Genomic DNA, 14,470 nt, shown 5'->3' with positions numbered 1-14,470 from the left:
AACAATAAGCTAGATCAATATGTATGGCCTTTTTTTTCTGCTTTCAGCTTTTGGCTAAGAGAGGCTTACTTAACACAAGAGGTCTGTGTTCTTATGGAGATCCTTGAATATCAACATGGAAAAACAGAGGCCAAAATCTGTGTGACAAAGATCACTGAAATGTTCATAATGAAAGAAGGTTCTTATACATGTTCAAAACAATTCACAAGGCATGATTACAAATAGTATGAAATCTAATAGCCTAACACAAGGGCATCACGTCCATACCAAAGAAATCTGATGTGAGATGACCTATACAACATCTAATATACAAGTTTTTTTGGCATTTCCACTAGCAATTTTACCAAGCCAAGTTGAACCTACTGGCAAATTCAACTTCTTGCACCAAAGGGCTTGATATGAAACAAGTCCACAAAGAGAATGAGATGAGACACCTTCAGATATTCTCCTTCCTATGCCCATTTAAGTGGTGAGTAGTGGATGATGATTGGTACTACTAAACATCTGACAGCATAATTGGTACAAGAAAAAAAGAGATTCCTTAGTACTACATGTCTAATTGTAATGTGTCAACAACCCCTTCAATCAAAAACTGTGAACTCAGGTCTCACCACATATCACAACAAACAATGACAAATTAGTCTGTTTTCAAAAGCAAAGCAAAGGAAAAGAATAGTTATGTTTTAAATGAGATAAAGACAATACAGTTACAGAAGGAAGTTATGTAACTAAGTAACAAAAAGAGAATTTTATAACAGAAACTAATAATAAGAAGAAGATATTCAAAGCTGTTCAAAACAAAAACAAATGTACTTCTCTAATCATTATAACACATTCAGCTGAAGACATCTTTTCATGCATGGGAGATTATACCATAATTGGCCTTTCTATAACCAATAATTATGTTCGTGGGCATTTTTCCTCTTTCCTATTGTACCCTCCAAAGAACCAGGATGAGTCATTTCTTCATGTTTAACTAGACTACCACCATTCAAGTTATATAATCATGGTGAAACAACTACCTAAGAAAGAAGTATGTAAACCATCAAAAGTAATCAGAAGAAGAGAAACTACTCATTCAAAATACTACTGAAGTGGGAAAATTTTATATGAAAAAAGAAAAGAAAAGAAGGCTCAAACTAGTTTCACTTCAGACATGCACTTACATTGCCATGGCTGAAAAAATATTATATATTTTTCTTCCTTCCAAAGTACAAGATTCAGCAAAAATTGAACAAAAACTCATGAAAAGCCTTTCCCAAGTTTCTGAATTGCACAAAACATTTTCCTTCTTGAACCAACAGCATTTATGCCCATATCTTTGAGATCTTCCAAAGTTAACATTGGCAATACCTCATCATCAACCTCGTGTATTTCAAATACAGGAGCATAACGCCCTAGCCCTAATCCATTAAGCCAAACCCTAACCCCATCTTCCACATACCTTTCTCCCCCCCCTACATTTGCATTCCCATTCCCATTCCTATCCCCACATTTCCATTCCCTTACTTCGGTATCCGACGGCCCTGATAAGTCCACCCCATCATGGTGGTCAGGAACCCTAACCCTAATTGGTCTCCGATTACCATGATAAAGAATTTCCCTCTCGTTCCCATGCCCATCTACCCCCAAATTATCAAGAGAGTGAATTGGGCTTTGTTCTTTCAAGGGGCTTTCGGAATTTTCGACTTCGAAATCCCGATTCCCATCGTCAAGATCCTCTCCGGCGCTGTACTTCTCGTCCCCATCTCCGACCTCTGCTCCTCCAACGCCGCCACCACCTTCATCGAGCTTGGAAGAAACCCAATTGGATCTGACCCTTTTGGTGGCGACTGAGCCTCGTTTCTTCGAATCCTTGAGCTTCCAACTCCCAATAGCCATGGTTTCGAGATTCGCTTCTCGGTCCCTCTCGTCAACCGCCTCGAGACCGTCGTCCGTACCGGCGGAGCTGAAATTGATTAAAGGTCGAGTCTTGGAGGTCTTAACAGTGTCCCTGGTAGTCCGATTGTGGTTATGGCCGTGGTTATGGTGATGGTGGTGATGGTCCAAAGGAAGCTTCCAGTGCTTGGTGGTGCGCCGGACCTGGGAATCGTACGACGGGTCCCCTCCGATATCCCCTAATCGGACGCTAGGTCTTCGTTGTCGCTTCGATCCAACAGTCTCGGAAGAACCCATTACAAGTAATCCTCCTCCTCCTCCGCCGCCGCCTACAGGCCCGGGTGCTAAACCACTTATCCCAACTCCGACTCCGCCGCCGCCGTTGATCTGACCTTCCGGTGGCTTTAAGTCCGCCATGTAAAGAGAAAGTGAGAGAGATTTCTAGTTCCCAATGCAAACAAACAAAGTAGGAGGGTCTCTTTTATTTTATATTTTAAAATTTAATTGAATATTTAGGTGGGCTTTTATTTAAGTTTCTAGAGAGAGAGAAAGAAAATAAATTTAGTTCGTGGGCATTGAGGAGAGAGAAGGGAGTTTTGGAGTTTGAGGAGTGATGGAAGTGAAGTGAAGTGTTTTTCCAGAGGAAGAAGTTATGTTCTCTTGCTTTAGGAATTCGACACGTGTCTCCTTGTTTTGTTAAAAAACGACATCGTTTAGCTTTAACAAGAAGGAACTAAAATTTTTTATCATTATCAAGTGAATAATTCTTCATGGTTAGGACATAATTTTTTTAACTGAGTAAAGGCAATAGTGTTTTGATCTTTTTAATCTCATTTTGACAAAAATAATGATGTTTATTTATGATTGATTTTTGAACTAGTTAATTTATTTACTTTTAAGTTTGACTACTATTTTGTTAAATAATAGTAAATTCTAGAAGTATATAACTTTATTCTTAAAACTAATACTTTTATGTTTAGTATTAACAAACTCGTCGATTTTGACTAGCCTCAGTTAACCCTCGTACTACAATTATGCATGTGGTCTGTAATCACATAAGCAAACGGATCAAAATATAAAGAAAATACAATAAAATGACAAAATTTCAATAATTTCTATAATTCAGAAACATTTTTGTCACGAAAAAAAATCAAAAACTCTGCAAATGTCATAGTTTTGGAAAAAAATACTATTCGACCTATATATTAAAACTTAAGTTTTTATAAAACTCATTTTTTAAAACAATTATATTTTTTATTTTGTGACATGCCTATTTATATTAGGTCTTTATTTTGTTTTGGATTGAGGACAACAATAAAACAAGTGCATAATTCAAAAACCAAATGAAGGTGCTTTTGAGTGTGTCGATGAACAAGGTATTTTTTTTTTCTTCCTTTCTATCTCCAAGAGATATTTCACTATTTTAGTTAGACACACTTTTAATAGATAAAGCTCATTATGGACAAGTGCTTCTCATTGAGAAACACCCTCCCACAAATGTGGAAACATTCATTGTCAGAGTTCAAACTTATCCTGTCAAGCTTTAATTTCAAATCCTCATTTTTTTTTTATTATTATTATTATTTCCACAAATGATTGGAACCATAATAATAACATGCCTATACAACATTTGCTACCTATCAATAGAATTAGGAAGCCAATGCACTAAACTAAAAGACTCAAAGTTAATCTGCAATTTTATTTCATGGCCAAACTACCTACAATTTAGAAATGAGTTTGTGAAGTTTCTTCAAAGAGGTATGTGAAGACTGTAATTTAAATTACCCAACAAGTGAAAATATATGCAACTATAGATTTAAGCACAAACCCAACTAAATTTTTGCCAAAGAAGAAACTATAATGAATTTGGACCCGTAGAGGATAAGACAGTGACTCTTTCAAGTCCCATTAGTGAATTGTCATTGTCTTCATTTGAATTGGTGGCGGTGTGGTTCTTCTAAAGTCTCAGTAGTTCAATTTTCAGCAGTATAAATGATCAAAATATTACCAAAAGTGCAGTGTTTGGATAAGGAAATAGGTGGTCCTCGAGCCACTTGGCATCAAATACAAGAAATAAAAGCTGGAAATTAGAGCACAAGTAATACATATGTTTTGGACTTAATCAGCACCACATGTAACACAGCAAAAATGATGGAGATTGTGACTGTGATGGAAAATAATGTTACAGGAATGAAAAAGACTTTGTTATCTTACCACATCTAGAATAGAAGAAAAAGAATTGTTTTTCCACATTTTTATGCAGTTTTAAGACATACTAATCTCAGCCTACATTTTCCCTTTGACTACGAGAAGAGCAAATAGAATGGCTTGTTGGTATGGAAAAACTCACAATTTGTATTTAAAAAATAGGCTAGTTGTGATGCTCTTCGGAAAATGTATGAATACCTTCTGTTTCATCCATTGGTTAGATTGTACCAAATCTTCACCAAAAAAAGTTTCACTAATCCTGCAAAGTTGCTCCAGTATTTTCAAATTAAGATTTTGGCACAGTGCAGAGCATACCGTGTTCAGGGTTATGCTCCAAAGGGTACATAGTTGTGCCTCTTACATATTTCTGATGATCAATGGCAGCTTTTCTCACTTTTTCTATGTGATTACTTTTAACTTGTTTCGTTATGATTGAACATGCCCCCAGTGGGTCTCCAGACCCTGCTCCGGCCCTCCTATAGCCACGAAGGAAAACCAAAAAACACAAGTTCAAGCTTCAAGCAGCATTGTTATGGCCATAGACCAAAACAGACATAACCAAAAAAAAATCAGATAGGGTAAACATTATATGAAAGGTGAAAGAATGAGAAGCTTATGCAGCAGAAAATAAGTTCCATTATTGTGCCATAAATTTAGAGCAAAACCAGCATAAATTCCTCCTGATATGATTGCCTCTACAAAAATTCATGTAACTCGTTGTTTTCTGGGACTAAAAGTGGTAGATGTGCATGATTGAACAACTGATGCGTGATTAAATTTCTGTCATGTTTGCTGCCCATTGCAATGAAGAGAATATTTAATTTTTCACAAACACAAGAAAAATAAAATAAAAGGTTCAGTTACCCTAAAATTTTCTCTGCTGCAATTCTAGCAGCTCTAACTGTATCCTTGTCCGGTACCCATTTTACAACACGGTTTGGATTGGCTCGCATTGGAGAATGAATTTTGATAAGCTGTATACACAAGTAAAAAATATAGTACTGATTAGGAAAATATCAATCTTGAAATATAAGTTCTGAAATATTTATGTATAGAGGGACTTCTACAAAGGTATATGCATGTATAGGTTCCATTAAACATTACAAAAAACCATGCAGCAGCTATTGAAGTCTTACACCCAAACATTCCATCATTTGGTAGTATGCCCTGCCGTGCAAAGGAGTATGACCTTGTCGAGATTCTGAGAAGTATCTAGTCCTGAAAAAATAGGAATGAGCTCCTTAAGAGGAAAGTATTACTCAAAGTTGTAAGACGAACTTTGATCTTTAATAGTTGGTACAAAGGGGGAAATTATCACCATTCTTTATAGCCTGGGTCCACGGTGAAACCATACATATCTACAGAGTCACATATAGAGAGAGCAAACTCAAGTGCCTTGAGCCCGGTTCCTTTTGCCGCAGAGCCAAAAGAAGCACCCAGCATAAGATACACCGGATTTTTTATTGGAATTTCCTGCATAATATGAAACTAAGAAGTTGTAAAAGGGTAAAATATTCCACATCACATAGAATTCATATTTCAAAAGTATATCAGGGAAAAACAACTATCTAGATTTATGCTAAAAAAATGTTTACATGTTTTACAGCCAAATGGGACAAATTATTTGGAATCTTGTTACTGCCCTTATTATATTTTAACCATTCAAAAATTCAGATATTTTAACTTAGGAAGCAGAAATCCTCTATAGGTAGACCTAAATGTGTGTGCATAATATATCAATATATATATGTATATATATATTTTGTGATCCTTCCAAACTAGAAAGGTTCTCTTCTCCTAATATCATTTCAAAAAGCAAACGAATTAAAAATACATGAAACATATTCTGTATCCTACAATGAAGAATATAACTGTGATTTCTTATACAGAAAATAGAAAAACTCTTTACACACCCGAATCATCTTGTTCATAATGTCATGAATAGTTGTTTTGACGATCAATGCCTCCTTCCTTGCTTCTGCAGAATTCAGTTAATCAGTTTCTTTGGAAAGTAAGCCATCAGGCTTTAGTTATGACAAGTGCCTAATTTCTATACCGTCTAATTCTACAACTTTATCAAGGGCTTTGGCAGATCCTCTGTTAAGAAGACGAAATGTACTTTTTCTACCCACATGATCAGTATAGTTCTGCATATACAAATAGAACAATGAAAAATAATGAAGGGTAAATGAGCTGCTTAAAGTAAACAAAGCACCAAAACTTGCCACCATGAGTTAGACATTAGCTTCACCTGGATTGGTGCACCATTTTCTCTAAATACAGCGTCATAAGTATCTATTTCCTTCCCAAATTTTGTTTTCAAAAGATCACCGGAGTTTCCAATAACAGCGCATCGGGCAAACTGCCGTGGAATATATGGAGGTGTTTCAGGGAGTACCAATGAAAGTTTTTCCACGCATAACCTTTTATTCTCACAGTGATTACTGCATTAAAACAAAAGCATCGAATAAAACTGCAGTAGTGTCATACATAACCTTCCAATATATTAAATTCTCAACCGCTGTCATGGAGAGTAAGAGTGCCTACAGATTTATTCCTTTGTTAATCCTGCGCCATGCATAGTCCTCCCAACCATTTGGTAAAGCATCAATGAACTCCCTGGTCAGTATTGTGGTACTATTCCGAACCTAATGAATCAACTCACTGAATAACAAATCAATTGTAAATCATAAAACAAAATCTTAAACAAGAATTTTACATTTTGTTGCTCCTTCACATTTATGTCATTAAAGAAAATTCAAGTGCCCAATCATGCAATAGGACACAGCGTATCTTATATACATGACAAGAAATAAAAGAAGAAACCCACCTGTTCCCATGTAGCCACAGCTTCACAAATATTGAAGTCATATGATACACCTTCAAGTTCACCAGTTTTAGGATCTTTCTGTCTCAGCAACAATTTTGAACAAAAATTATGTCAGGCGAAAAACAATAACTTAAATCTCAGTACAGAATCATAACATAACCAAGCATGTAAATAAGTAATATTTGATGTAAACACTCCTAAAATACTTCATAAACCAGTGTTAATCAATACAGAAATGTGTTTGTATACAAAAATATAGTAAATTCAAGAGAAATTTACCCATTTTGGAATGGTATCACTGGGAAATGTCATTTTGACTTGGCAATAATCTTTGCCACTCACAGCCTGTAAGCCCAATCCATTTGCACTCTGCATCATTATCAAAACAAACAATTACATGAACACAACATTACTGGACAAAACTGAAAGCAGAAGCAGCTTAACATAGCTAATACAACTCAGAATTAAAACTAATATCAAGAATAAAATCCTAGACTCAAGACATATAATATCCACAGAAACTCATCACTAAACAGATCAATCCTGCTTCGTGTAGCAATACCTACACTGCAAACTTGACCTTGAACAGTTAACCAGCTCAAATTTATATTAACGCAATCAGATTTCAAAATAAATCACACAAAAATCCAGCCCTCAAATTCAAAGTAAGCTCAGGTTGAACTAGAAACAAATAAGTTGTCAATGACGCAGACCAAAAAAAACTCACCACACACTTCTGGAAACCGCTCTGCAAAGATTGCAAAGCCTCCAAATCGTCATCCGAAAGCGAGAGTCTCTCATCTATTTACAATCAATTCCATTAGAACATAGAAACATTATCCAGAAAACACATAAATAAACACTTGATATATCTATATGACATACGAAGGGTAGAGACTCCAGTGATGTAGATGAAGAGGACTGCAAATCCAGAAGCTAAAGAAAGTACGAAAGCCAACTGCAAAAGCCTCATTTGGTAAGATGTAAGATCAATTGATTTGCGATCACAGAAGCTTTTTCATCAAGTTACGAGTAGATTTGGTTTTGCAGAAGAACACTATGCCTCAATAATTTTCAGTCTGGATCTGACTAACGAAGACGAATGTATTTTTTTTTTTCTCAGAAGGAAAACGAAGTTTTTTTTTCCCGCAAACTGTACAAAACTTCGCCAGAGAGATTTATTACAAGGCCCATTTAATTAGATCTAGCCCATCAAGCTTTAAATCTAGCCCAATAATAAATGGGCTTACTTGGTTGTGTTCAGTTATGGGCCTCATAAGGGAACATGGCCGAAAGAGTCTAAAGCCTAAGAAATGCACTCTCTTTTTTTATTCAATTAAATATATATTTATTTTTATTTCTTTTAGTATTTTTTTTTTTAAATATGTAATCAAATTTTCAAAAATATTATTTTGAAAATTTCATAATTACGGAAATACAATTTTTTTTAAAAATAACTAAAAAATAACTTTAAAACAATTTATTAGATTCACTAAACATCAATCCAGAAAAAATAAAAAACAACATGAAAACACAAAAATAAATCTAAAAACAATTTGAAATCAACATAAAAAATAAATAAATATGACAAAACCATAAAATGTAAAAAAAAAAAATTAAACTGTAAAATTTTAAAAAAAAAATTGAATGAAAAGACGTCATTTTTTAATAAAAATTAGTATTTTATATAATTTTCCTATTAATTTATAATGGTCAAACCTCAAACTTTTAGGCGAATTTACATCTAGTATGGTTCTTTAATTTGAGAAATTAATTAATAATTGCAAAATACAAATAATTTACTTTTTTATGAACCTAAAATGTCGAACAACCAAAACCCATTAAGGACCAAGACAATATTAGCTGTAAGAGGTCACTTAGTGGGCGACTCATATTATTGTTGATAGATAAGTATGTATATACATGTACCTGTTTTTGTTTATAGAAAATGAAATTTTGTTGGTTTAACAAATTTTGTATTTTTCTATTAAAACTAATATCATTTCAACAATCAACTAAATTTACAAAATTTATTTATATAAAATATCTACATTAAATTCTTTATTTTATTATTTTTATTATTGACTATATAGCTATGTATATTTTTTATTAGAATTAAAATGTCTTGACATAAATAATTAAAATGAAGTTTACTCAAAATATTAAGTTTATAACTTCATATATTTTGAATATTTATTTCATTAAAATTTCTAGGGACATTTTAATATAAGACAAAATATACAATTTAAAATTAAAAATATCTTACTTATTTTAACAAATAAAAATTAGATATTTAATAGAATTTTAATTTTTTTTTCACAAAATTTTGGTTCTAACTTAACAAATTGATTAATAAATGTACAATTTTTTTAAAAAAATTATAGACATTGTTTTTATTTAAATGTTTTTTTTTAACATGCTCGTGTCATACATTATATATAATATTTTTTTGTAATATATAAGGTTGTTTATCTCTATATATAAAAAATGTGTAGATAAAATAAATTCTTAGTTTTAACTTTTTTTTTGTTAATTTTAAGAGAATATTCTAAATATTTAATAAAATATATTTTTAAAATAAATTAAAAATAAATATTTATTAATTATATTAATATAAATTCATATATTATAAAATATCATTATTATAACTAGATATATATTAATTATATTAATATAAATTCAAATGTTATAAAATATCATTATTATAATAATATGTAATACAAGACTAGATATTTATTAATTATATTAATATAAATACAATATTATTATTATAATAATATATAATTCAAGATTAGATATTTAATAATTATATTAATATAAATTTAAATATTATAAAATATCATTATTATAATAATATTTAATACAAAACTAGATATTTAACAATTAAATTAATAGAAATGCACATGTTATAAAAATATTATTATTACAATAATTTATAATACATAGTAAATACATTATATATGTGTCTTATGTGTACAAATAGCATGACTGTGTAACTAAATAAGAAAATTAGAATATTATTTATTTTCTATCAATAATAAACAAGTTTCTTCTCCAATCATTGATGTGTGATTTGAATAATATCATAAATATTTTGACCTTAAATAGGGTAGTTTGTCATCTAAAATGTTATCGTATTATTTAAAAAAAATCATAAACAATGTTTTTGTTTAATTTTTCTTTTAATATGTTTATGTCATTCTCTTATAATATTTTTATTTATTGAAAATTTATATGAAAATTATAATACTTAATCAAAATTATTAGTGAATTTTTTAAATAAAACTAAACAAACGTAAATTGTATGTTGTTTGCACTTAGTATATTTAAAATATATATAACAACTAAAAAAATATAATAAAATTAAATTAATATATTTTCTAAATTTGCTTTCGTTGCATATTGCTTTCCACTAGTGTATATATATTTTTATTTTTATATTTTCATTTTTCTTTAAAAAACATCATGATAACTACACTGTTTTTTCTCCAATTCATATATTTATTTTGAGTAATGGTTAGAATACAATTTTATTAACATTCAAAATGTACACATCGCATTATTTCACTTTTAAAAAGTTGTGATTGAAAAAAACTACCTCATATATAATTTGATTATATATTAAAAAAAAAGTATATAAGCCTACATGATATAAGAAATAATTACAAAAATTACTAGTAGAGAAATAATTACACCATACCCAATTTATAAATAATTGTAACGCCCTATTGCCTTTGAGTCGTTATTCAGTGAGTTTTAAACGTGCAATTAACTCGCTAACCGATGTTTTAGGTTCAAAATGTAGCTAAACTATAATAAAAATCATATAATTTAAAAATCTAATCATTCACTGAAAATTATAAAGCGTTAAACATTTGGGATCCCAAAATACTGTTTGGAAATATTTACAACTCAAATATATGATTAAAGTCGACTAAACGACAAAATTCAGACTAATACAAAACATCTTCCAAAAATACCCCTGGTCGTGGCAGCCAGGCAGGTCAAACATGTACACGTCGTTTCACGCTCTCCGTACTCATGGTTGGTAGACCTTCCCCTTGCCCCTACCTGCACCATAGAGCACCCGTGAGTCGAAGCCCAGCAAGAAAACTCCACACAAGCAATCAACATATGCATATCGATCAATCAGCATATAATAAAACCGCCAACAGGCTAAACACATAATGGTCATGCCGTCCGAGGCGCTTACCAAGCCCTGGTTTCGTTGTCTACACCATGAGGATATCCCAGGTATCCAATAGGGGTCTCACCCTGGCAACTCCCACTCCGCGTGCTTAACGCTGCTCCCGGCCCCTTGCCGTACTTGGCCTTGCCGTTCTCGGCCTTCACAATTCCCGGCCCTCGCCGTTCTCGGTCTTTGCAGTTTTTCACCCTTCGCCGTGCCTGGCCCTCACCATACATTTACAGATATGTAACACATAGCATAAACTTAACAAACATTTAAACAAATACAAGCATACAACATAGGGCTACGCGCATGCACCATAATCACATAGGGTTGTGCCTTGCAATACAAACTATAGGGCCATACCCTGCTCTATAGGTACAACAGTTTCCTTACCTGTGTCCTGAGCTTTCCGAGCACTGATGTCCCGAGCACAGTCCCCTAGTCTGAGTCTCGCTGAAAACCTAGTCACAATATATCAACAACATCCATCCATCAAGTTCTAATCCATTAAATAACTTTGGGTTATAATTTTAGTCTTCAGGACTTTGAATTCTATCAATCCGGGTGATAAAATCCATCCCAAGCCTTAACTTTTGGATTCCCGAGACTAAAATCTTCTTTGGGTTCAAAAACCCACTAAGCGTCGCGGCCCCATGGTCCCATGTCGCGGCCCGCCTCAACCAGAAAACAACCTCCCTATTTCAGCCTATGCGCACCGTAGCCCGCCCCTCTTCCTGGCCTCCTAACTATTCTAGAGGGTCGCGGCTCAACAAGAACAATGCCGCGGCCCGACCCCTCGAACCCAGAAAAATCCACCATTTTCACAACCAAAACCAAGCCAATTTACCCCAAAATCAATCTAACAACCCAATTTAATCATCACAAAAGTTCTACTATAATCTCAGCAACAAAACCTAACAAGAAGCTAGCTTAAAACTTCATCAAATCCCAAACTCAACCTTCCACCTCAAAGACTTTAATAAAACTAAAACCCAGCCAATAACTTACATAATTTAATGGTTAGAATCACAGTTTAAAGCTTACCTTAGCCTCTGCTTGAATCCACAAGTTGAAACTGAGCTAATCCCCAAATTTAGAGCCCAACTCCTTGCTTAATCTTCAATGTTTCTCTTGGTAAGGTTTGAAGAGAATAAGAGAGAGAGAGAGAGAGAAAAGGGGTTTGGGTCGATGAAAAGGGGTTTGGGTCGATTTACCAAGTTCTAAGGGTTTCCTTAGTTTTGTCTCACTTAACTTAAGTCTCTTAGGTTACCTCCAAGGCTCAGGGTACCAAAAACGTCCCCGATGGAAAAATGGTAAATTTCCCCGATAGTCCCTCCTAAACGTTCTAACTTCAAATATATCTCCAAATATTTATTTTCATAACTCGATAACCCAGTAAAATGTCTAATGCTCGAGATACCTCTCAACTCGCCCCGAGTCGAGTATTCAACCCTAATGTGACTTTCTGGCCAAACTGCTCCTAGGACTATCTCGAATCGTGCAACACAAATATATTACAATATTCACATATATTACATTTATGCCCTCAATGAGATAAAATTACAAACATGCCCCTAACAACCAAATGGGGCCCACATGCATATTTAATTTACCTAAACATGCATCTCTAATTACAAACTCATCAAATTCACACATTAACATAATAAACCACTTATTGCCCTCCAAACATGCTAATCAAGGTCCAAAGCCTTATTAGCAAATTTGGAACGCTACAACTATCCCTTCCTTACAGAGAATTCGTCCTCGAAATTACCTGAACAACTTGGGATACCGCTCCTGCATATCTGATTCAAGTTCCCACGTCGCCTCATCAACCTTGTTATTCCTCCATAGCACTTTCACCAAGGCGATGGTCTTGCTCTGCAAGACCTTATCCTTCCGGTCGAGAATCTGAACCGGCTTCTCCTCATACGATAAATCATGGTCTAGCTCCAAGCTCTCATAATTCAGTACATGCGTAGAATCTGATACATGCTTCTGGAGCATGGACACGTGAAAAACGTCATGAACCCCTGATAAAGCTTGAAGCATCACCAACCTATAAGCTACCTTTCCAACCCGTTCCAGAATCTCAAAGGGGCCAACAAACCTAGGGCTCAACTTGCCTCGAACACCAAACCGTTTCACTACTCTCAAAGGTGAAACCTTAAGGAACACATGGTCACCGACTTGAAACTCTACGCTCCTGCGTTTCAAGTACGAGTAACTCATTTGGCGACTCTGGGAGGCGAGCATCCGAGCTCTAATATTTTCAATCGCCTCATTGGTCCTCTGAACCATCTCAGGACCTAAGTACCTCCTCTCACCTGTCTCATCCCAATGAATAGGTGATCTGCACTTCCTCCCATATAGCATCTCATACAGAGCCACTCCGATAGTCGCCTGATAACTGTTATTATACGAAAACTCAATCTAAGGGAGATACTTACTCCAAGAACCCCTAAAATCTAGCACACGGGCTCGTAGCATATCTTCTAGTATCTGAATCGTCCTCTCAGACTGTCTATCTGTCCGAGGATGATAAGTGGTACTAGACCGCAACTGCGTGCCTATAACCTTCTGTAGACTCTCCCAAAACTTGGAGGTGAAGGTGGGATCCCTGTCAGATACTATCGACCTCAGAGCCCCATGAAGTCGAACAATTTCCTTCACATACAACTCGACATACTGCTCTACAGTATAAGTCGTCTTGACAGGTAGAAAGTGGGCGGACTTGGTATACCTATCTACAATCACCGACACTAAGTCATGCTGTCCCACGATCTTTGGCAAACCAACCACGAAGTCCACGGTGATATCCTCCCACTTCCACCCTGGAATCCCTGGAGGCTGCAATAACCCTGATGGCCTCTGATGTTCAGTCTTTATATGCTGACAAGTTAAGCACTTGGCCACATAATCCACCACGTCTGTAACGACCCGAATTCACTAATCAAGCTTAGGGCCTTGATTAGTGTGCCTGGAGGGCAATAAGTGATTTAATATGCTTATATGTGGATTTATGTGAATATATGATTATGATGCATGTTTAATTGAGTTAAATGTGCATGTGGGCCACGTCTGGAAATTAGGGGCATAAGTGTGATAAATGAGATAAATGTTGTATATATATGATATGTCTGTACAGCACGATCCGAGACAGCCCTGGGGAGCGGTTAGCCAGAGTGTCACAATGGGGTAGAGATTCGGACTCGGGGCGAGTCGAGGGGTAATTTGGGTATTAGATGAGTTATGGGGTTATCGGGACATGAAAATAAATATTTGGAGATATATTCGAGGATAGAATGTCTAGGCGGGAATATCTGGGAAATTTACCATTTTGCCCTCGGGGACGTTTTGGT

General features: G+C 34.6%; 2 protein-coding genes across 2 annotated transcripts; both read right to left on the bottom strand.

Annotated features, from left to right (window-relative positions):
* Positions 1 to 138: 138 nt before the first annotated feature.
* Positions 139 to 2,509, bottom strand: LOC133829987 (uncharacterized). Its single transcript, XM_062259860.1, has 2 exons — positions 1,167 to 2,509; positions 139 to 504 (listed from the first exon to the last, which is right to left on the bottom strand). Exon 1 carries the CDS (start codon positions 2,293 to 2,295, stop codon positions 1,243 to 1,245), a length of 1,053 nt encoding a protein of 350 aa, XP_062115844.1. The 5' UTR covers positions 2,296 to 2,509; the 3' UTR covers positions 139 to 504; positions 1,167 to 1,242.
* Positions 2,510 to 3,941: 1,432 nt separating this feature from the next.
* LOC133829986 (sialyltransferase-like protein 2) lies at positions 3,942 to 8,061 on the bottom strand. Its single transcript, XM_062259859.1, has 12 exons — positions 7,802 to 8,061; positions 7,644 to 7,717; positions 7,196 to 7,285; positions 6,917 to 6,994; positions 6,634 to 6,734; positions 6,338 to 6,530; positions 6,143 to 6,233; positions 6,000 to 6,064; positions 5,405 to 5,559; positions 5,223 to 5,304; positions 4,951 to 5,060; positions 3,942 to 4,562 (listed from the first exon to the last, which is right to left on the bottom strand). Exons 1-12 carry the CDS (start codon positions 7,887 to 7,889, stop codon positions 4,373 to 4,375), a joined length of 1,317 nt encoding a protein of 438 aa, XP_062115843.1. The 5' UTR covers positions 7,890 to 8,061; the 3' UTR covers positions 3,942 to 4,372.
* Positions 8,062 to 14,470: the final 6,409 nt, after the last annotated feature.

Source organism: Humulus lupulus, chromosome 4 (assembly GCF_963169125.1).
Source record: "Humulus lupulus chromosome 4, drHumLupu1.1, whole genome shotgun sequence".
NCBI classification, from domain to species: Eukaryota; Viridiplantae; Streptophyta; class Magnoliopsida; order Rosales; family Cannabaceae; genus Humulus; species Humulus lupulus.
Note: the sequence above shows the minus strand (reverse complement) of the source record. Positions and strands in the feature narration are given on the sequence as shown.